Source organism: Sander lucioperca, chromosome 9 (genome assembly GCF_008315115.2).
Source record: "Sander lucioperca isolate FBNREF2018 chromosome 9, SLUC_FBN_1.2, whole genome shotgun sequence".
NCBI lineage: Eukaryota > Metazoa > Chordata > Actinopteri > Perciformes > Percidae > Sander > Sander lucioperca.
This window is the reverse complement of record NC_050181.1, coordinates 1610610-1633493: the sequence shown is the minus strand read 5'-3', so window position 1 is coordinate 1633493 and position 22884 is coordinate 1610610. Positions and strand designations below refer to the sequence as shown.

Sequence of the window (22884 nt, the reverse complement as noted above, 5' to 3'; positions counted from 1 at the left end):
GGCAGACGAGCGCAATCAGCCAGCTTGACAACTAAATGATCATTTTATTTATAAATACACAAGCCTCAAAATAGAACACAGTGCTGGAGTTTTCTGCATACAAAATATTATGGTGAACAATCTTCTGTCAGAAAAGCTTGCTACATTTGCCAGCCCACTTGGCAACACTTTTGTCTGTCTGGAAGGGATAAATTTAACTTTAAATTTAACTTTATATAAAGAGTCAAGTTATGCAATCATTAATGGCCAGTACCACTTTACTTCTTCCTATAAGGAATTGAACTTTCTCAAGTCATCACCATTTACGTTCTCTTTAATCCCTGGTCTGGTTTTAACATGAGTGTAACCACTCCCCAAGGCTAGTGTCAATCAGTTGCTTGTTCCTACTTTGCTCCATCTCACATTTGGACACTGATGTTGATCATTAATCAATTATCCACATTGATTTTGATCATTAATCAAAGATAACTGACATTGATCTGAACACGTTGTAGCACATTTTAAAAAAAAGAACATCCCAGCAATTTGTAGGTCCATCTCAGAGTAGCATTGTATGGAAAAAAAATAAAAATAACACCATCCCAGAGTTGCAATGCAGGATTGGCATTTATGTGTGCGACTCTGGTGTGTCTTCATGTTCTGGTGTTGTCTTCCTTGTCATTCCATGTTGCAGGTGTGATTTAAATGCCTTGGCATCATACACCCACACAGTGTCTATGCCCTCCCCAGCGGTATTTTCAGGGACCCAAGTAGGGAAGGGAAAGCGGCAGGCCACCACCTTGGCTGTACTCGGCAACTCGCTTGCCAGCTTTAGCTCCAGCTGGTCCATCTGCAAATACAGACAGCAACAACCAGTATAACAAGTCTTATACTTTGGGATTCTGAATACTTACTGGGGAAAATCAAATATGGAGCCTTAAGGATAAACTAAAAAAAAAAAAAATACAATAAATGTGGCCTGGTTGGCTCAGTGGTAGAGCAGGCGCACATGTACTGAGAGGTTTATGCCGACCTGTGATGATTTCCTACATGTCTTCCCCCTCTCTCTCTCCCCCCTTTCTCACCTACCTGTCCTGTCAAGAATTAATCATCTTTCAAAAAAAAAAAAATACAATAATTACAATGTTGATCAAAATAAATACTGTAGGAAAAACTCACCATTTGAGGGACTCCAAATATGACAACATTGGAGTACTGAGCAAAACTGACCTAGCAAAAGAATCAGAAAAGACAAAGTGAAAAGATGTTTATTGTTTTCATGTTCTTACATTAAGTGACACTCGGTGTATAACAAGAAGACATTAAATGCTATAGTAAAATAGATGCCTTCCCCCAACATTTGGTCATGAGTCAGTCACTACATACTTTACTATACTAATAATCAGGTATCACTGACCTTCCACAAGTCAGAGATGTGGAAGGCGGTGGAGCGGTGGACTCCCTCTCTCAAGGCCTTGTAGCGAGAATACCACACCAGCCAGGGGTTCAGCTCAAAGCCTGATGCTTGAAACCCATGTTTGGCTGCTGCTATCACCTGCGAGAGGAAGGTGGATGAAGGGAAATTCAATATATCAGCAACAAACTATAAACAATGTACAGCAACTGTAGCAGCATTTGGATGTAAAGCAAGTCTGGTAATACTTTTGAGAGTTTTTTCAGTGGTATTTCTGCAGCACATCATAGATAAAATGTAAGTTAGACTGGCCAGTGCTAGATGTTCCCCGCCCCCTTGGGTTTTCCATTGCTGTAGTTTAAATTTATGTAAGTGGTGCTTTTTTTAGACATATGAAGAACATGTAGAGACATTTCGAAGACAAGTTCATTTGTTCAAGGTTCAAATAAAGTGAAAATGACCTGCAGTATCAGTACTGTACAATGTAAAGAAATGTTTCTCAGGGTTTTCCCAAGGAAAGTTGTTTATTTGTTCTTTTTTTTTTTTTTTTACTGAGGACCGGTCACAGACTGATGGCAGCATTAAAGGTGCAGTACTAGGTAAGACTTATGAAACTAACTTTCTGTCATATTTGCTGAAACTGACCCTATATTTGAGTAGAACTGCATGAAGCAGGTCATTTAAAAAAAAAATAATCCGGCTCCTCTGGCACCACCTACAGCCTGTAGTGTGATTTGCAAAAATCACACTACAGACTACTACACAGATGCACCAATCAGGGCCACGGGGGTGTCTAACTGCGTGTCAATCACTGCTCATGCACACACATTCATTCTCCCTTGTGGGGGGAGGGGCTTAGGAGACCATTTTGGGCTTTAGCAGAAAGGGGGGAGGGACTGAGAAGTTGTCAATGTTCAAATTTTTTGGCTAAGTCCTGGATCTTCACAATCCTACCTACAGCACCTTTAATGTGGAGCCTGTGATAACAAAATCATGGACGAAATCGCAAAATTGAGAATTTAAAAAAGCTATAAGACAGATTCCATTGTTCTATATCTATGGATTCCATAGTGTCCTACTTCAAGTCAGTGCTAAAAGCTAACTGGAGATTTGAAAATACTGTATGACTACGTCTAGGTTTCCAACTGAGCCGCCCCACTGTAACTGCAGTTTAAAAAAAATGTCTTAAAAATACATTAAAAAAATGACCAGTCTTCCCATTGGCTTAGGCCTGGTAGGGGGGCAACGTAGGTCCAGTGGGCCACCAAGCTTGCAACACACTGGGGGAAACACTGCTTCTGCAACATTACCTCTGGCACAGACCAGCAGTTCAGTAGCAGTAAAAACTGTGTTATGTGTTCCTTAAGGTGGTCAGAGGTCCAGACAGCAACACTGGAGCTGGTAGAGATTCCTCTGTTGCTCAAGGACAGTGCTTACATGCCAGGTTGGAACCAAGACCCTCCCGTTGAAGTCATCTGATAACTCAACCACTCTTGTACTTCTTCTATAGGAGGTAAACACTGTAATGTGATATGCTCACTACACTAGGGCTGTCCTCGACTAAAGAAATTCTTAGTCGACTAACACTTATATGATTTTGTCGATTAATCGATTAGTTGATGTAATCGACAGAGCTGTGCTCTTTGAGAGGTGGTTAAGACTAGAAAAGCACAATATAAAATGTAGTTAATTAACCATCAGTAAAACTGAGTTTCTCCACAATTAATCCTGCAAAAGCACCACTTTAAATCTTGTGTTTACCAGAAATGTGCCCTTAAGTTTCTTGGAAATGAGTAATTAAGCATGAATAAGCATAAAAAATGACTTATCAACTAAAGAAATCTTAGTCGACTAAGACCAAAACGACCGATTAGTCGACTAATCGACTAAGAGGTGGCAGCCCTACACTACACTGACTAAATCTCAATTTGCCTGTGGCATATCATATTTCCTCTCTATCTCTGCCTCCTATTACACACCTTATTCGACTCCAGTGTATTTCTAATATAGTCATTTGAGATTTAGTCAGCACAATAAGCATGGCACCAACATTATCGTTTACTTCCATAGCAGTGGTTCTGTTTATCTTGGTGTTAGGTAAATTATTTGTATGACCCTATACCCACAAAGTAAGACAACACAACACTTACTATCCTTCCATCTCCACTCCCAATGTCCACGAGGGTCCCTGATCTGGCTCGCAGCACCCCGAGGACATTCTCCACCTGAGCTGTGGTCGCTGGGACAAACGGGAGACAGACCTTTCTCAGGGCAGGAGCGACAAACGGAGCAGCTACTGCATACAGGGCGACCAGCGACCCTCCCAGCACCCCTGTGACGATGACACCGAGGCGACTTCTGCCCTTTTTCTCCTTGACATCGCTCTGTAACTGGTCTGCCGGTGCTGAGTCCAGAAAAATTCCCTCTTGTGACATGTTGCTAGCTTAACAAAAACGCGTTAAAAATACCTAGCATTAGCTAGATAACTTTAGCTGAACTTGAACTGCATGAATGACAGCTGGGACTCTGCTCTAGCTGACCAAGCTAGCTAGCTACCCAACAAGGTAATTAACTGCCATCAATAAAATCAGATGACATTATAATTCAAACCGCACATGCACATTATGCTAAGCCAAAAGCGCAAACGAAATATTATAAACCAACGAATTAGCTTCTGAAATAGTGATGGTCCTGTAGTTCTCTTCTACCAAAAGATGACCTGTGCAGCGCTGTTACAAGCCCGAGAGGATAAAAAGCATAAGCGAACAAAGGTTCCTGTCTGCCTTCATTCCACGGTGTCGTGCCAAGGTACTTATCCCCATAGATATATCTATGCTTATCCCCGCCAGGATTTGTATGCCCTGGCCGCGGGAGCGCGCGTGCAATCAGAGACGTGGAGTTTAACTGCTGCACAGGGTTTTCCATAGTAATAAGGGACTCATGTATCTACATAAATACGTTTATTTGTCTGTTACATTAAGGCGACGTATTTATGTAGAAAACCCTGTTGAGTCTTCCACGTCGCTATTTGTTCAATTTAAGAGGTGTGAAGTACAAAGTGCAGCAGTTAAACTCCGCTTCTCTGAGTGCACGCGCGCTCCCGCGGCCAGGGGATACAAATCCTGGCGGGGATGAGTACCTTGGCACGACACCGGTGATGTGTGGAAGTATGTTCCCCCTTTTTCCCTCCTGTTAAAGTCTTAATACATCCATGGTTAAAATGCGTAGCGCCCCCCTCCGTAGTCAGGATGGTTTTGGTTCAGTTTCGGCTGGTCAGTGTGCATGGATGTATTATAGGGTCAGTGCCGTAAATGCATAAATAGTTTTGTTGTGTTTTATGTGTTTGTTTTTTTTTACAGTCTATAATAAATACACACACGCACACACACACACACACACACACACACACACACACACACACACACACACACACACACATTAAATGAAAATCCCAAGGTGCCATGCAGAGTAAAGGAAATTTTTTTTTTAATGAAATAAATAAATAGAGACAGACATAAAATCAACAGAAATAAATCACCCAGATAACCCCCCCCCCCCCCCCCAGGGACAAACCACATTGAAAAACACATAATCATTAATAAATACTCACAAACAAACAAAAACAAATGATTAAATAATATATCCATTTACACATCAACAGGAATTATAAGTTTCAAGCCCACTGGGTATCTGCAAAACAGTAATTTGCATGAAATATCTGTCTTTTCCTATTTGATTCTGGACCTGTGCTCAACACAAAAACATCTTGTTTGTTGGAGGAAAAGGAATACCCTAAGATTTGTGAAAATTGTCTTGCTGTGGTGGTGCAATAATGTCCAAACATATGGGAAACATGATGACACATTCATTATCTATACAATAATCTCAAATATGATGCAGTCATAAATATATTCTACCCCAGAGTTGAAACAAGGAACAAAAAAGGAAAGAAAAGGAACTGTGATGCATTTGAATGAGTGGGGATTTAATGATCTTAAAAAAGAAAATCCTGACAGTTTATTTCCCTGCCACTCCCATCCACACTCACATTACCAAAGCAATGTATTATTCAAGATGTAGCCTACAACAGTGCTCCTAAACTCCTTGGCAGAGGGGTATTTATTATTATAATTACTAGTGTGTGTTTCACAAGCTCCACTCCACTCTATTTATGTTGTATACAATGTAAAACTTCCATTTAATGTGTAGTATGGGACCAAGAAACACTAAAAAGATCTGTAAACATCAGCATTAATTCCAATGAATTAATCTGAAATCTAATTTAAAAGTCAGGGTTTTTACATCATCAGTAAAATAATTGAGGTGTTGATCTCTTTTGACCATTCTCTTTATTTCCATGTCCCCTCACATTAGAAGTCATTAGACAGTGTACGGTGGACAGTGTGGTCCAGCCCTGATGTGCCATGGTGGATTTGATGGTGGTGCATGTGGTGCTGGCTAGTGTTGGGACCATCATCCATCATCAAATCATCCTCCTCCTCCTCCTCCTCCGCCCCGTACCCCTCAGCTCCGTCCTGAGAATAGCTATGCTTCATCACCAGCATGTTCCTTCGACCTGCTGGTGTGGTGTGGTGGGAGAGGCGCGATGACTGCAGGCTCATCATCGGCGGCGGCATCGGCGGCGGCATCGGCGGCGGCACAAGAGCCCCCCCATCAGCCGCGATAGTGGCGTCCCTCATGCTCAGATTGCTGCGGCTACCGTGGACACTGCCATGCATGCTCCCATGGAAAGACCCACAATGGTGGTCGCGGATGCATTTAGAGGAGGAGCGGCGGAGCTTGTGGAACTTCTCAAAGTCCTCGGCCAGGGCGGCATCAGTGAGGTCGCCGGATGGGGTGCGGCGCAGAGTGCAGAGCTCATAGTGAGGAGGCTCAAAACCAGGGTGAAGGAGGGCAGGATCAAAGTCATCTCTGTGGATATGTATTGGAAAGAAGACACACAAAAACCAATGTGGTACATAAAATGATCAGGAAAGTTGATAGTATTTCTCAAACTGATTATAAACCCCAACCAACTTTGATTGTAGGTGTAAAGATGCGACACTGATACATATCTTTAAATAGGGTAAGCGTTACGAGAGGTCAACTGCAAACCACACGCTTCTACACGGAGAACACTATTGAAGACAAAGACGCTGAAAGACTACTCTTGTTTTCCCACAACTCAACTTTTGTAAATACACTTTTTAAAACCTGAACTACAACAACAAGGAAGATCTGGGATGGCCCGGCGAGGATGCAACGGACCCAGAGTGACGGCATGTTCACCGAAGCAAGCAGCCATCTTCATACGTGAAACAAAACGGCTGGGTGAGTCAGTTTAACACAGCACAAATCTCTCTAGAAGTAGGAAAGATATACACATAGGAAAGACATAATCGCAGTTCAGGCAATTTTAAATTAATAACAACATCTTTCTGACTCAAAAAGGTGTTTTATAATTAAATTAATGTTACTTAATCATCTACACAATATCAACTAAATTAATTGACCCTTTAGCTGCGTAGCACCATGTTGCATTTACCCAAATATGAACTGGTTACACTGGCACCAGTAGGTTGAGGTCAGGCTCTTGTTCGACAAGTCAAATAAACGCAGTTGCCACTATGACAGTAGAACAAATTAAAAACATCATTGTCATAAATCCATCCAAACAAGTTGCCTATTTACACATCCAGGAGTTTATGACCCATTGTTTCAATACAAATATTGATTAGTGAAGCATGTAATTCCCTCCCTCGTCATGAGTACCTTGCAAAAAATATAGAATTTTGTAATGAGATATGCTGTAAGAATGACATTTCACCTGCGGATGATGTATTTCTTGCGAGGCTGTTTGACCTGGATGATGACAGAGATGATAAGCAGGATGACAACCAGGCCACAGGTTACTCCAATGATAGCGAGGTTAGTGTTATCAAGCGTGTCCAAGATACTGGCTTTCCTCTTCTCTAGTTAGGGAGATAACATGGAGAAGAATGACTTCATGTTCAACCACAGGCAACATATGGTTTCTTAGTCTTTGTGTCACGGTACCTTTGCAGTGATTCTCATCCCATGGAAAAACACAGTTTTGGATACCATTGCAGACCAGGGTTTGGTTGATGCACATGTTGCTATGGCAAAAGAAAGTTCCACTATCACACGGAGCTGAAAAACAAAAAGAATCAAGCAGCTGTTAGTGTAGGATATATAGGCTATATATATATATATATATATATATATATATATATATATATATATATCTCCGCTATCTATTTTGCAAGGGTACCGTCGAGAGACGAGATTTGGGAACTTCTGTCAGTAAGGCCTTACGCCGAAATTGTCAGACAAATTCACGGAACAACAAGAGACTCGGTTATATGACCATGTCCTGCCTCCTGCACGCTCTACCCAGGCGCCAACCCTCACCTGAACGAACACGTCTGACACGGACAATCTCCTGCTGCGTGCTACATGTGTGAAAGCGAAACTCCGGACTATGTCACGACCTAATTCCTCAGACGCAGTCTGAGTTCACATGTGAAAACGGCTATACAGGGCAAAGCCTTTTGCTAAAGTAAATCCAAAACAATTCAGTGTAACAACTCTTTTTACGTTACAATTAGTCATTTGATCCATTGTTAATACTGAATATTGATAAGTGCAGCTTCAATGTATAATTAAATGTATACATTTTGAAATGGTTTAATTAAATGAATGCTTTGATCTCTACATTCTTGATTTTATTTAATATGTCGCTACGCATGCCTCTTGAAAATAATGGCCATTTTTCTGCTTTGGACTAATACACCTTTTCTAAATAACCCTTTTCAAGAATGTTGTTAGTGACATTTTTAATGTTGGAGGCACACCCAAATAATACATAGAGAAGTAACCAAAATGCCCCTGGAGAAGCTAACGTTTTATTTTTGGGACAACTACTCTCACATATAGACGGGGCACACCTGTAAAAGAAAGCTTGCCGTAACTGGAGATTCACTTACGCTCATGGAAAGTTGTAAAGAGGATCCTGAATTTGCTTTTCCTGCTTCCCTCATCTGCCCACATTCTCACCACGCCCACAGAGGACACCAGCATGATATCATTGGCCACTGTGGAGCAGAACTTATTCTTCAGGTGCTCAACCGAACTGCTGCCGTCATAGATGGCAACAAAATTACGCTTGCACTCATTCGAGTTGTGCATCTCATACTCCAGGAAACGCAAGTAGATCTGTGAGTAAAAGAGAGAATAGGTCATTTTTCGTTTAATGCTTTTTGTACCAAAATTATCCCCGTTAAATCATTAGCTTCATGGCTTATGCTAACACTTTAGCATTTCAGCTAACATTAGCAATGTGCTGCTGTGGACGGAGGCAGCAGCAAAACATATTTTAGCCACCTAAAAAAAGTCCCACCTAAAATTATCAATATCGGTTTAAATGTATGCTATATTTAGAATATTTTCTCTGCTTTACCTTGCCGTCAGACAGCCCTTTTTGATGGGGAACTGAAGCCATTATCTATGCTCCCGTCAAAGCCACCAGACTCCATTGACAAAAACTGTAATTTTACCTCGCAGAACACCGGAGTCGCTTTATTGTGTGACTTTGGTGAATCCGAACTTACCCTTTAAAACAACAAAGTCACACAATTACACAAACTAACTAACCGATCGAGGCAGCTGTAGACTACCTATATTCTGGGAGGTAAAATTACTGTTTTTATAAAAGGAGTCAGGTGCTGACCGCCATCTCCTGTAGGTAATACTGTAGACCTCATACAACCCCTCAAAATCCAAACTACCCATTTAAGTGTGTTCTTTGAAAATGTGTTTGAAGTGCTTGGATATAAGTTTTGGTCCAAACTTCCCCAACCAACTGGAAGTCAACTTCAATTGAAACAAAAATAAAGGTAAACCACAACTAACAGACAAACAGCTAAAACACCACTACCACATAACAAGACTATCAACCGTCTGACATATACAGACCCTAGATCTTGGTGGCGCCTTGATGTACCACCTGCAGTCTACAGCCTCAGTCTGCAGCGCCCGGCTCTCCGCGGCTATCTGGGCGGACTCCACAAAGCCTTCCGGTCCGTTCAGCTCAAACTCACAAACTGTGGATGACAATATTTCAATTTTGCTGACTGTGAAATTGTAGAAAGAGTCTGGGCAATATTTTTACTTCAGCAAAAATGAGGACTCTAACACAAAAAATTTATTAATTTAGGTAATCATTTGTATGAACACATACCGTATGGTAATCGCAGTTAGCAGTATCTACATTTAATCAAAGCTGCTGACATGCAGCAGGTCTGATATGATGCTGTGACTTATCAATATACAAGTTAAATACTCACATGGCAGAGCTGGCAGTTCCCCAACCCCTTTGAACTCGGGATCTAAAAGCAAAACACAATATAATGAGAAAAAAATAAAACTTTGGAACAATTACTCAAGCCACAATTAGGGGCCACATTTAAATAAAAAAGGGCTGCAGGACAAAGTGTGGGTCCCACAATGAAACAATTTCAAACTACTCTTGCTGAATGTGAGGCTTAAAAGAGAAAGAATCCTCAATTAAGAATCCTAGGTATTTGTATTAAGTACAGACTCAATCACATTGCCCTGAAACGTAATATGGAAGGATATTGCTCAACATAAAAAAAAAAACACAGCTGGCCAAGGCTTACATAATCTATTTACCAGCACATTCCCTCTGCCCTCATTTAAACTCCCCTGAAATCCTGATGCCCTTCGTCAAAAAAAAGAAAAACACACACTTAGCATCAGACAGGGAGGAGAAATTGTTTTCTAAACCTTTGTGCTGATGAATCTACTTGCTAGGTGGATTATAAATCCTGATATACCGGCTTAGTTCAGGACAGATTAGGCCCCACCACCAGTCGCAACCTGGTGATAAAAAAGTCCCTTTTTTGTTTTCTAAATTCTCCTGGAAGTACCCAGTTTGATATTGTGTGAGGGAAACTCAATAAAATGCCAAATAATACCACAAATACACGTATTGACACCAAGTCAAGTACAGGAAAACTGTGTTTTAAAGGACGAAGCATGAAGTGGAGAGTGAGTTTATTTTAAAACCATAATTTCCCACATCTTTAAATGTATTTTATCATTTGTAATCCAACACATTAGTCAGTAGCTATGATGTAAGAAGAGCAGGTGATGGACTCCACTGAGGCTCAAATCAACAAGGACTCTTATTAAGCCTCTTGTGTTTCTTAACCCGGCCTCTGTTTCAGCCTTGTCCATATTATTCACATTTATTCCTGTGTGTGTGTGTGTGTGTGTGTGTGTGTGTGTGTGTGTGTGTGCGCGTGCATGCGTTGCAACAATGCATTCCCAGAGGCTTTATACCCAATATGAGAGTGAAAAAAATGTAAGAGGAGATGAAGTCAAGATATAGGATGGTTTATGTAAATCCTTCCATAGCATTATAAAGCTTCTGGTACAAACAAGAATATTGAAGGTTAAAACAACACATGTAGCCTATCACTTTAACTAACGTGTAATCAAATAACCTAATTGGTAGGACATTTGACTATAATTTTCCACTTTGACCTGACCAATTAAATGGTGTGAAGAACAACAAACCACCCGCTTTGAATGTTATCAGCCAATTGAATGGCAGGTATCAGTTGTTTGTCACCACCAGATATAGGGAGGTATGGTACTACTCTACCTCCTAGTTACTGGCTTTTCCCCGTACAAAGCTAAAAACTAAATGGCCGCTTTACAGTCGCCGTAGCCGACCTGTCGAGCGCCAGTGTGACGTCATAGGAGCAGCGTAACTGTTTATACTCACACGTGGTGGTTGCGACACTAGTTGCAGTCTTCTCCTGAACAGAGGTCGTGCTAATGAGGAAAGGCTACCGACTTTGCTATTTCTACGGACTAGAAGAAGAAGAAAAAGGTAAACAACGGCAGAGTTGGCAGCAGCATTGACGTCAATGCTTCGATTTGATTCGATGACCTACTTCGTCGGATCAAGCCTTTCATTCACCATAAAAGAACTCATCTTAACCCAGTAAGTTCACAAGAGAGACTTGCAGTCACTCTGAGAGTCTCGTTCAGGTTTCCTGTTTCCGCTTTGTCGCGCAGCGCTGAAAAAAATAGAGTGGTCCCTATGGATGCGCACTCAAAATCCTGGCGCGCCAGCGAGATCTACGTCATCTTGGCAGCTCGGCTACGCCGACTGTAAAACAGTCTTAAGGGTGACAGAGCTTTTGAAAAAGGGGCTCCTAGACTCTGGAATGCTTTGCCTCATGTTTTAAGAGTGGTGGCCTCTGCTGATATTTTTAAAAAGACGCATCTTTTTAGTCAGGCGTTAGTTTAGCCACATTGTTGACTGTATTACTATGCATTTATGCCATTGTGATTTAATGTGATTTACTGTGATTTATTGTGACTTACTGTGATTTATTGTGATTTTTATTGACTATCGATTCATTTGAATGTATTTATTTATTTGGCCTGTGAAGCGCTTTGTGACTCTGTCTGCGATAAGTGATTTTACTTTACTTACTTGCATACTTACTAGTTGGCTTAGTAGGCCGTTAAAGGAGAACTCCGGGCAATTTTTACATTAATCTTGATCGCTATACTTTTTTGAGTACTGTCTATAGCAAAAACCACGAGCCGAATTGGTGCTAGCAACATGGAGCTTCTGTAGCTAATGCCCAGAGCTCCCGTTAGCTAAAACGGCAGTTATGGGGGCATAAGCTAAAGAGTGCCTTTGTGCCTCTTAACAGACTCAAAATGCTATTAAAATGTCTGTGCAACATGAACAGGGCCCTTACATGACAACAAGATGTGTTTAGCAACTTAGCCATTGTTGAAATTCACATACCCTATTAGCTGCTAGCTGCCGTCTGGGATGAGTGAGTGTGTTCAGCCAGGCTCCGGTAATAATCATCACGCTGCAGTCCCGTGTGTATTTGTAACATAATTATCCATTTAGTGTGCAATCCATCTGGCGTTAACGATACGGGACTTAACGATACTACAGCTAGCTGTCTAAAACACTATTTTACTGTACAGGACCCAAACATAATTTGGTCCGTTTCCATGTAGCATAGTCACTAATATGGTCATAACCACTACAGTGCTCAATTACCTATTTTTGAGGGGGAAATAAAATACAATTTTTCGCGGCGAAGGCTTGAACGGTCTTCTGGAAGCCATCCACCAGACCAGCGGGCGCTCGTTGGATTGTTGTCGGCCGCGTGAAGCCAGGAGGGCGGGGAGGAAGCAGAGGAGGGACGCCGGCCGGGCATGCTAGTCCGGCTAAGGAAACCACAACGATCGACACGGACAAGATTCCTACTCACCAACGTCAGATGGATTGCACACTAAATGGATATTTATATTACAAATACACACGGGACTGCAGCGTGATGATTATTACCAGAGCCTGGCTGAACACACTCACTCATCCCAGATGGCAGCTAGCAGCTAATAGGGTATGTGAATTTCAACAATGGCTAAGTTGCTAAACACATCTTGTTGTCATGTAAGGGCCCTGTTCATGTTGCACAGACATTTTAATAACATTTTGAGTCTGTTAAGAGGCACAAAGGCACTCTTTAGCTTATGCCCCCATAACTGCCGTTTTAGCTAACGGGAGCTCTGGGCATTAGCTACAGAAGCTCCATGTTGCTAGCACCAATTCGGCTCGTGGTTTTTGCTATAGACAGTACTCAAAAAAGTATAGTGATCAAGATTAACGTAAAAATTGCCTGGAGTTCTCCTTTAACATCTATGGCTAGGCTGTAAATGGCATAGTATGAAGAGTGACAGTGGTCGGGAGTAGTATGAAGAGTGAAAGTCTGCATAAGGAGGAAGTTTGGGGTGGTCCTAACTAAAGTAACGTTAGTTTTGTTTGAATTAACAACAGGACTTTCAGAGCGTTAAAAAGTGACGCCAAGGGGTCTTGACCAAGCTAGCGGTCACCATGTAAATGATAATGGCCTAAGGCCCCTAACCCTAAGAGAAGTTAGTGTTGTTGAGTAATTTTTTTCTGGAGTATGGAAACTGAGTGTGCTCATGCTCTTTCACAACTGCATAAAACAGTACCACCTTATATGGTTATTATATGCTTGAATAGAAACGGCATTACACTTCAAGTCTTTGTCAATATAGCGTGCATTGACCCTTTAAAAACACTGCAATTTAAAAAAAAAATGTGTGTAAGCATGTGTGCATGTGTGTGAACAACTTCTCTCCTGCTGCCACCAGTGATGAGTGGAATTAGACAGGAGATTAGAATTTGGCGTGGGAGACTCATTACATTTGATTCAAACAGACGGAAAATAGCTTCTTCTGATCTGCCAATCATGAAAAGTATCTTCCTAAAGTTCATGTTTTAGAAGCCTGTTTTTTTAAGGGAAAAAGTTCTTGCTTGAGCGTTTCAGTTTCTGAAAATATAAATGCTTGATTATGCTTAGTAAGTTAAGTTAGTCTGATCTTTGCAGAGAAATAGCACTAAGCCCTGACATGCTAACAACATCAGCTCCCCAGCAACTTAAAAACTAGAGTGCATGGGATGGACACACAGGGCTGTATTCTAAAACTGGAGCATCCCCTAAAAATAACAAATGAAAGAAAGACAGAAAGAAAGAAGGAAACATAGTGGGGAGGCTGGATGGGCAGAGGGATGCAGATAAATCTTTGCCCCCGCTTCAGTGTAGGTGGCCTATAAAATCTGCTGTTAATGAAGCCTCTGCCTCGGACTCCCTTAAGCTGCTGCTGCAGCTCAGCGCTGACAAGCTGTATTCCCCTGAAGACAAGCTTTCATTAACTTGTGTGTGTGTGTGTGTGTGTGTGTGTGTGTGTGTGTGTGTGTGTGTGTGTGTTTGACTGAGGGAACAAATGCCTGTGTGTGTGTGTGCGTGTGTGCGTGTATATGCGTGTATTTGAATACTCCTCTTCCTTCGTCAGCTGCAGCTGGTGTGCCTGCACTACAAATGGAAATGATAGTACATTCCCAGCAGCATGCCACCAGACCACTTTTAAAATTTGCACTTTGTAATTTTTTGACATCACATACACACAATTTAAAAAACAAATAGCATATATTGTACACTGCTCCATATCCTTTGATGGAATTAAAGGATTACTGGGTTTCTCTGTGGTATTGATATTATTCAAATGAGTATCACATTGTGGCACTGGAAAGTACAAGTGTCCAGTATGCATGCAAATGCATGTAATTGTGTGTTTTAATTGGACTATATGACCAGCCAAATGGGGCAAAGACAGAAAGGGAGAAACTGTGTAAAAGAGGTAGCCAGTTTTGGCATGTGGCAGCCAACAAAGTCAAACTAACAGCAGGATGGTGGATTGGGAGAGAGTGCCAAAGAAAGAAGTCGAAGGCTTAGAGCTATAGTAATACTCTAAATATCCACCCCGCCAGCCAGACAGAGCGCCAGCTGGTATGATAAGACCAACAATATAGCAGAAATGCTAAATTGCAGGAGTAAAATAAATTTTTCCACTGACTTAGGAAACTGTCCTCCAAAGAAAAGTCTTTTTAAGAAGTGCCCCAAAATGACATATTTATGTTAGGTTGTTGTAGAGTGACACAGTTCACATAGAGAGGAGGTAGAGCTGTATGGATGAGTCAACAAAACATCTGACTTTTACAAGAGAGACTGCTGTTTTCCCCCGTTTCCAACCAACAGTCATCGCTGGGTTTTTCAAAAAGCATGACAACCATTGATTTAAACTGTGTCTATGTTCACAGTTCCCATCACTCACCTTGTGTAAAGTTATACCGGGCAGAGAAACCGATGGCCTCCAGTTCTCCATCAGCCACAAACTTGATGTACAGGTACCTCCCACTAGAACGGACATATGTTGGGCTTTCCTGCCCACAGAAGCGGCCAATGATGGGAGAGAAACCAAAGGGCCCATCGCGGACCTCAATGTGGTCGAACTTACACTCCCAGGACGGCTCGATGGAATACTTGTCATCGAAGAACAAGTCGATGCACTGTCGGGGAGAGGCTGGAGCAGGACAAGAGGTTGAGACGAGGGCTTTACTTTGGGTTCAACAATGGGGGGGGGTTGAGATCTCCACTCCAAATTGAAATTTTGAACATGTAAAACACTTAATTTCTTGCATTCGGGTGTATTTTCTGCAACAATGTTTACCTTTTCTGCATCAATGTATGGTGCAAATGTCTTTATGTAAAGGGAATTATGATAGGTTTTTGGGGTATGTTGCACAGTGCAGTTTTGATTATTGGGGGGTTGTAACCCCACCTTCCCCCTTGTAAATTATGCCTATGGGTTGAGAACAAGTAAGATAACAGCAGGAGGGGTGGAAAGTGAGTAGGAGGCTAAAAAGAAAAGGCTGAAAACCTCACCTTCTATAATGTAGACACATTCCCTCTCAGGCGGGTATTTCTCAGGGTAGTTGGGTGAGGTGAAATAACCTCCCTCAGACTCTTTAACCCATGTCCCACACTGCCCTGCTGGTGTCACACCTGAGTTGTTCTTCACTGGAAACACAGGGTGACAGTGTACAGACAGATAGACAGGCAGATGAAAATGTCCAGCACACCACTAGTTGGACAGATGTTTGTATTCATCATTTCTTCATTTTAAAAGTCTCAAAATGCAATTGAGAGTGCAGATTGGTTGTTGTACACATTGGATTATAGTTTGTACTGTGTACAGGTTTAGTCAAGCTTCTGTACTTATTAGCATCACAAAGCTAAGTTAGCTTCCTATTTTGAATTGTGGGACACTACACACAAACAGTATAGTAATCAGCATGTTTGACACATTTAGGATGTGAAACCCGGCCATTATGTATTGTTTAATATGTAGTCATGTCCTTCCAGGTTGAAAGAGGCACAATCGACTGGTATTCTCTGGTTAGTAGTCTGTGATTGTGATGAACATTCTGCAGTCTACCCAATGTTATTCTCTGGATATGTCCAACGAACACTCTACGCTGAAGGTTAGGGTTTGATCTGATTTGATTGGCTGTGTTACTGAATAATATCGCTTTGTGTGAGGCATTATTTACTCACACTGATTATTTTCATATTTGATTAATGTATTCCCCCCCAATTAATCAGTCACTTGTTTAGTCTATAGAATTTCAGAAAATAGTGAAAATGCTTATCACAATTTCCCAGAGTCTAGGTGAAGTCTACAAATTACTTGTTTAGTTTTATCAATTCAACTGTATTCAATTTACAAGAAAAGGAACAAAAAAACACACACAATTAGCAAATCCTCACATTTGAGAAGCAAATGACTAAACACTTAATTGATTGACAAAATCGATGCAGATTAATTTCTGTCGGTCAAATTAATCCATAAATTACAACTGTTTTAGTGCTAATCTGAACCACAATACAGTTTTTCTTGGTTTTCAAAGTAAACACTACAACACACATACGTTTGATTGCCCCCCCCCCCCCCCACAAAATCTAATTTATATATTTTGAAAAAAGTACTCCATATTACTTTTTAGCATGGTTTGATACAGATAAACTATAACAGAAAATACCCAAAATCTTAAAAAGGTAAACAGTGAATAATGAACAGTGACTCAAGATGTGAAATGATACCTTGCATTTTTGTTTTGGTAGCTGTGGCACCTGACAGATCAGGTGAGATGAGGCTTGCTGCTAAAGCTGAGAGAAGAGATTAAATATTATTGTTATTATTGTTATTTACAAAAAAGGAACAACTACAGGTTATGAAACATGTTTACAGCAGTAAACTTACCGATGGGCAGCAGAAGTTTGTGCACCATTTCTGTTCCCTGAGGATGAGTAGCTCCGTCCCAAATATTGCCATTAAATAGTCTTCACCAAACGTCCCTTTATTGGGGAAAATGTCCTTCAGCCCATCAGTTTCTCAAAAAATGCACCAAATCCGAAAGCAAAGAGTTCGACATTCCCATCCCTCTCTGTCTGTCTGTCTCCCCGAGAGCTCAAAGGATTACTCTGCCGCCCGCCACAAACCTTCACAATTTTTACTCCACCTTCAGGCTGCATTAATCCTCTCAGAAGAGATACAGTCATTGACAAAGCGTCACCCGTTTAAACTGGGCCGAGGCAACTAACAACTGCCCCACTGTGTGTGTGTGTGTGTGTTTGTGTGTGTGTGTGTGTGTGTGTGTGTTAGTGCCCAAATTCCCCCTTCAGGGGTAACACAATCAGCAACTACAGCAGCTACAATTCCATAACATTTAATATTTTACAAAACAGTTACATTTATTCATTTACACATTTTGTTTTTATTTCAACTTGTATTATTGTAAAAGTTTTAAATCAATCAAAAATGCATTCAATCTATTAGGACTGTATGCACAGTGGTTGGGATCCAGAGGTGGGAAAAATATCCAGGTTCTTAATGGTGAGTTAAACTTGCACAATGTAAACTAGTGCTGCGTTCCAGGCAACCCGTAACCTGTGTTGTCCTTGAACGGCAGTCAAACCCGAAACTTACGAACCGTGAACTCGTACCAGATCGTTGTACTCCCATTTACAGTTTTTGATGTCACGCACACATAAACAACAATGGCAACCCCCTGTTGATGCTGGACAGACGCCGGTGATTAATGGTGAGAAATAGAAATAAATAGACAAAAATAGGCAACGTAAAGTAATTCCGCACATTGTAATCAAAACAATACACATACGATTGTGTACTACTACAGGTTATGTTTATTAAATGAAGCCCAAAATATGTCGCCGACTACAAATCGCTAGTATCAGCTAGCGCTAGCTAACGTCAGCGTTTCATGCTGGGAATGTAATGTATAGAAACTCATAATGTAATGATGTAATAAAATGTGGAGTTCAAAATTAAATTGGGATGAATTGGGATTTTTGGGGGAAACTATTCTATTTTAAAGATTGTCTGACAGGGCCACTACCCCCACTCCGCCAAGAGTGACATTGCCCTCCCTGCCAAAAGTGGTCCTCAGGCCCTGGGTGAAGTCCTCCAGCTGCTTGGGGGTCAGGGAGGACTGCACTGCTGTGTAGTGGTTCCTCAGGTGAAGTGAAGAGTTGATGTTAACTTGTCAGTTGATGGAGATTTTATAAGAACAGTTTCTGCTAAAAAAAAATAAATACAAATACACAACAAGACAACAGTACCTGTGTGTGTCTGACAGGCTGTCCCTGAACATTATTAATATAGTCAGAGTGGGGTCCTGACGTAAAATCTGTAATTAATTATTATTTAGCTGCTTCCCCCAATATGGGACTGTCTGTGCATGTCTCTTGCATTAATGTTTGATCTGTTCCTTATCTTGCCAAAGTATATTGACATGAACACTGACACATTGACTAACTGGCTGAAAGTTGCAAAAAAAACAATTGTTGATATTGTTGTTCAAAATGTGTGCTTAAACTAAAAATAGAAAAAGTCCACCATACACAAACCTGCAGTACAATAGTTTGGATGTTTAATACAGAGATATAACACACTCTTAACTTTATATTACATGTATTATATAAAATAATTGTATTTATTTTATGTCATGTATTACTTTCAAATGTGGAAGGTAACTTAGATATCAACCCAGAGGCATAATGTTTGCAGGGAAAGAGCAAAGGTGTAGCAACTGAATGCACAACTTGGTGTTGTCAATAACGCTTACCCAACAGTGATAGGGGCATGTGATCGAACCCAACAAACATAATGACCGTTTACTTTTATTGTGACTTCAGGACAAATTAATGGAAGGCACATGAAAGGTTCCCCTAACTCACCTGTGACTGAGTTTGTATAACAGTTTTTTTTCGATTGCTAAACGACAGTTGTCACAACTGAAGCCACATGTGCAAAACTCTAACTACAGTCTGCATTACCAACAATCACCTGAGCTAAAGAGTTCACATCCCCTGTGGTTTTACATGAGTGAGTTACATAGTATAACTATTTCTTCATGAAGAACAGTTTTTAATCCTCCCAGCATTTCTGTGCACAGGCTCTGCTGGTTGCCTGGCAACCTCACAACAGTTCAAGACTTACTTCTGCAAGTAAAGAAATAGTCACAGCATGTAGGCCTATCTCCCTGTAAAACTGCAAGTTATCCTTTATACATTATTGCATGTGTATGGATTACGTGTGTCACTCTTTTCGGCCAGATGTGCGTTACCTTCCGCTTTCTTTGTGTTGTAATTTTAAACTTCGGTCAATTTATGAGGACTATGGTTATTGCTCCTCAGATCTCTGCAGGGTAAATCCAGACAGCTAGCTAGACTACCTGTCCAATCTGAGTTTTCTGTTGCATGACTAAAACTACTTTTGAACGTACACATGTTGCACCAAAACAAGTTCCTTCCCGAGGCTATTTAGCTAACCCTAACCCTAACAAGTAAGAAAAAAGAACACTACATCAGATAATATTAAAACTATATGACTGATCACATTCTGACTCCTTTTTCCTACAGTATATATTGCATGGTTATCCCTGCATTATGACTATGCACATTTGATCAATGGCTAATCTAGCTTTATGTATTCCACCAGTTTCATGTTCCACTTTATATATTTTGTGTTGATTTTGATCACTTTCTCTTTTATTTTTGTTTTCTTTTTAACATTAACTTTAAGTACTTTTCTTTCTAGCTGTAAATTCCCCCGCTGTGGGACTAATATAGGATTATTTTATGAGAAATTGGCCAGTGAACTACTCTTACTCTACCCATTTTACGAGTGCATCAGCCTTTAGATCAAAATCTTCTCTGTGAGCAATTGCTGAATCAGGAGTCGCATATCCAGTTAGGACGGGGATGAACATGAGATAGTACATTGCCAATACTAGCTTGGCAACACGCTGCAGCCATGTCTGTGGTACATATCCACTCTTTGGCTCATTACCAGCTGTAGGGGACGCTTCGGCATTGATGTCCGACAGATTACCTGTAGAATTTCTGATGCGGCCTAGGTGAAGGGATAAACTGACTGCAAAAAAGTGTCCCATCATCACATTGACTACTGTGGTATCGTCTTTTATCGGCATTGTGTGGTTTTCTACCAATTTGTCCAAAGATTGGTGATCGATTACTAACTGCTTGAGGTACCTTGGTGAGACAAAAAGAAAAGAAAATCCCAAAAAGCTGACATATAGTACACACATTCAATAGTGGCAAACTGTTTTTAGGGCACATGCGATACACATTACAGTACCTACCTCTCTGACTCCTCTATCATCCTGGTAGGGTTGTTTGCAATGTGGGGTACCAGCCTCAGGTACTCACTGGCTGTGTAGATATGCGGTGGGTAGTACCCTCTCAGGTTTTTGACAAATAAACCTGGAATGGGCCCTGAGTCTGACACAGACTCTCCCCTGACCTGTCTGGCAAGAGTGTCAAACAGCACAGCCAGGGACAGGGCCACTACCCCCACTCCGCCAAGAGTGACATTGCCCTCCCTGCCAAAAGTGGTCCTCAGGCCCTGGGTGAAGTCCTCCAGCTGCTTGGGGGTCAGGGAGGACTGCACTGCTGTGTAGTGGTTCCTCAGGTGAAGTGAAGAGTTGATGGACAGCATGTTGAAGAAAAGAGGACTGGGGTTGTAGTTTGGCAAAGGGCAGATGTCTTGAGCAATAGAGGCCAGGTGGGCTGCGTCCTCAGGAGGGCAATGCATGTTCCCCATCTTGATATTAACTTGTCAGTTGAAGGAGATTTGATAAGAACAGTTCCTGCTAAAAAAAAAAACACACACAACAAGACAACAGTACCTGTATGCGTCTGACAGGCTGTCCCTGAACATTATTAATATAGTCAGAGTGGGGTCCTGACGTCAAGTCTGTAATTAATTATTATTTAGCTGCTTCCCCCAATATGGGACTGTCTGTGCATGTCTCTTGCATTAATGTTTGATCTGTTCCTTATCTTGCCAAAGCATATTGACATGAACACTGACACATTGACTAACTGGCTGAAAGTTGCAAAAGAAAAACTATTGATATACAGTATGTTCAAAATGTGTGCTTAAACTAAAAATACAAAAATTCAACCATACACAAACCTGCAGTGCAATAGTCTACATGTTTAATACAGAGATAGAACACACTCTTAACTTTATATTACATGTATTATATGAAATCATTTTATTTATTTATTTTATGTCATGTAAATGTGGCAGGTAATTTAGACATCAGCCCAGAAACACATTGTGCAGTAATTTGGCCAGGTGCATAATGTTTGCCGGGAAAGAGCAAAGGTGTAGCAACTATATGCACAACCTTGCTTTTATTAATAACGCTTACCCAACAGTGATAGGGGCATGTGATCGAGCCCAACAAACATAATGACAGTTTACTTCTAGTGTGACTTCAGGACAAATTACTGGAGGGCACATGAAAGATTACCTTAACTCACCTGTGACTGAGTTGGTATTACCTTTACGTTAAATTAAACAGCTGTCCTAAAAATGTTCCAAAAAGTTCAACATTTTGGGAACTATGTTAATTCACTTTCTTGTAGAGAGTTACATGAGAAGATTAATACCACTCTTGTGTCAACCTGGTCTCACAGAATTCCGTGAAATGAACACGGCCCCTTAACTCAAAATCTGTGACAATTTCGCGGAATCGCCGAAAATTCCGTGACGGGCCCACGGATCCGATGCTTATGTAAGTCAATGACAGGCATCATCCGTGGTCTACGCACAGATTCCCCCACGTTTCTTTCTGCCAGTCGGGCTGCGGCAGAGAAGCTGTAGGCTATAGCTTTGCTATTATTGGTATTTTTAGCCCAATAACCGCTGTTTTATTCAACATTTAGTCACCAGATCTTATCATGGTTTATTTGTATTTCTTTTAATGTTATTATTTCGGTCTATTTCGGCCAGGGAAGCTGGATTGCTTTGTTGTTTATTTATATTTTTTTAAACTATAACGCTACATCTATCAACATTTATTTAGATGTTATCATAGTATACATTTCTTTATTTTAATAATATTATTTCGGTCTTATTACAGGTGAAATATTACAGTATGCTGTGCAGTAATACAGAACATTACGATATGATCCGAGCTACTGACACGCATTCAAAGCCGATATCCCACAATGCAATGCGGGCATTCATTCACAGAATCGGGCAGCGATCAGCGGGTCTTTAACGACAGTATCGCTTCAATATACATATATACAGTCAGTGGTTTAGTCACCAGCAACAACACGTTGCTCAGCTTTGTTCTAGTAAGTTATGCACCGTAATAACATTTAAAAAAATCCGCGGAAAACTCCGGAAGTGACGTGGTACGTGCCGCTCGGATAAGAAGATAAAAAAATACATAATATTCGTAATATTGATGTTTTTGTCTAACGTTGTATTTGAGGATGTAAACAATGAAGAGATTAATAATAATAAAATACAGTTTCATGTATTTGTCTCATGTATTGTGACAACAAATCAAATCAGCTGAAGACAATCAGCTGAAGACTCCGGAAGTGACGTAGTAATTACCGCACGGTGTCTGT

General features: G+C 40.9%; 4 protein-coding genes and 1 long non-coding RNA gene across 6 annotated transcripts in view; 1 reads left to right on the top strand and 4 right to left on the bottom strand.

Moving 5' to 3' along the window:
• The window catches only part of LOC116041819 (protein BCAP-like), a 128021-nt gene that overhangs the window by 77638 nt on the left and 27499 nt on the right, over window positions 1–22884 (bottom strand). The window contains exon 2 of the mRNA XM_036004770.1: window positions 14289–14294. Coding sequence (XP_035860663.1) covers window positions 14289–14294 — 6 coding nt within the window. The remainder of the gene's footprint in view (window positions 1–14288; window positions 14295–22884) is intronic.
• On the bottom strand, window positions 31–4186 carry LOC116041851 (ATP synthase subunit C lysine N-methyltransferase-like). Of its 2 annotated transcripts, XM_031287946.2 has the most exons (5): window positions 3544–4186; window positions 1397–1534; window positions 1159–1209; window positions 585–829; window positions 31–549 (listed from the first exon to the last, which is right to left on the bottom strand). In XM_031287946.2, the coding sequence occupies exons 1-4, from the start codon at window positions 3826–3828 to the stop codon at window positions 608–610; spliced, it is 696 nt and encodes a 231-aa protein (XP_031143806.1). In that variant the 5' UTR covers window positions 3829–4186; the 3' UTR covers window positions 31–549; window positions 585–607. The 2 variants fall into 2 exon arrangements, with proteins under 2 accessions (XP_031143806.1, XP_031143799.1); XM_031287939.2 differs by having other exon boundaries at window positions 31–829; window positions 3544–4185.
• Window positions 5362–17501, bottom strand: LOC116041826 (neuropilin and tolloid-like protein 1). Its single transcript, XM_031287884.2, has 10 exons — window positions 17168–17501; window positions 17008–17073; window positions 15790–15924; window positions 15179–15427; window positions 9760–9801; window positions 9389–9516; window positions 8401–8629; window positions 7451–7564; window positions 7221–7365; window positions 5362–6325 (listed from the first exon to the last, which is right to left on the bottom strand). Exons 1-10 carry the CDS (start codon window positions 17193–17195, stop codon window positions 5764–5766), a joined length of 1698 nt encoding a protein of 565 aa, XP_031143744.1. The 5' UTR covers window positions 17196–17501; the 3' UTR covers window positions 5362–5763.
• Window positions 18106–21111, top strand: LOC118495760. The gene is made up of 2 exons (XR_004898193.1): window positions 18106–18443; window positions 20921–21111. It is a non-coding gene; the product is annotated as an uncharacterized LOC118495760 (long non-coding RNA).
• On the bottom strand, window positions 19987–21106 carry LOC116041845. Its single transcript, XM_031287925.2, has 2 exons — window positions 20592–21106; window positions 19987–20481 (listed from the first exon to the last, which is right to left on the bottom strand). Exons 1-2 carry the CDS (start codon window positions 21050–21052, stop codon window positions 20094–20096), a joined length of 849 nt encoding a protein of 282 aa, XP_031143785.1. The 5' UTR covers window positions 21053–21106; the 3' UTR covers window positions 19987–20093.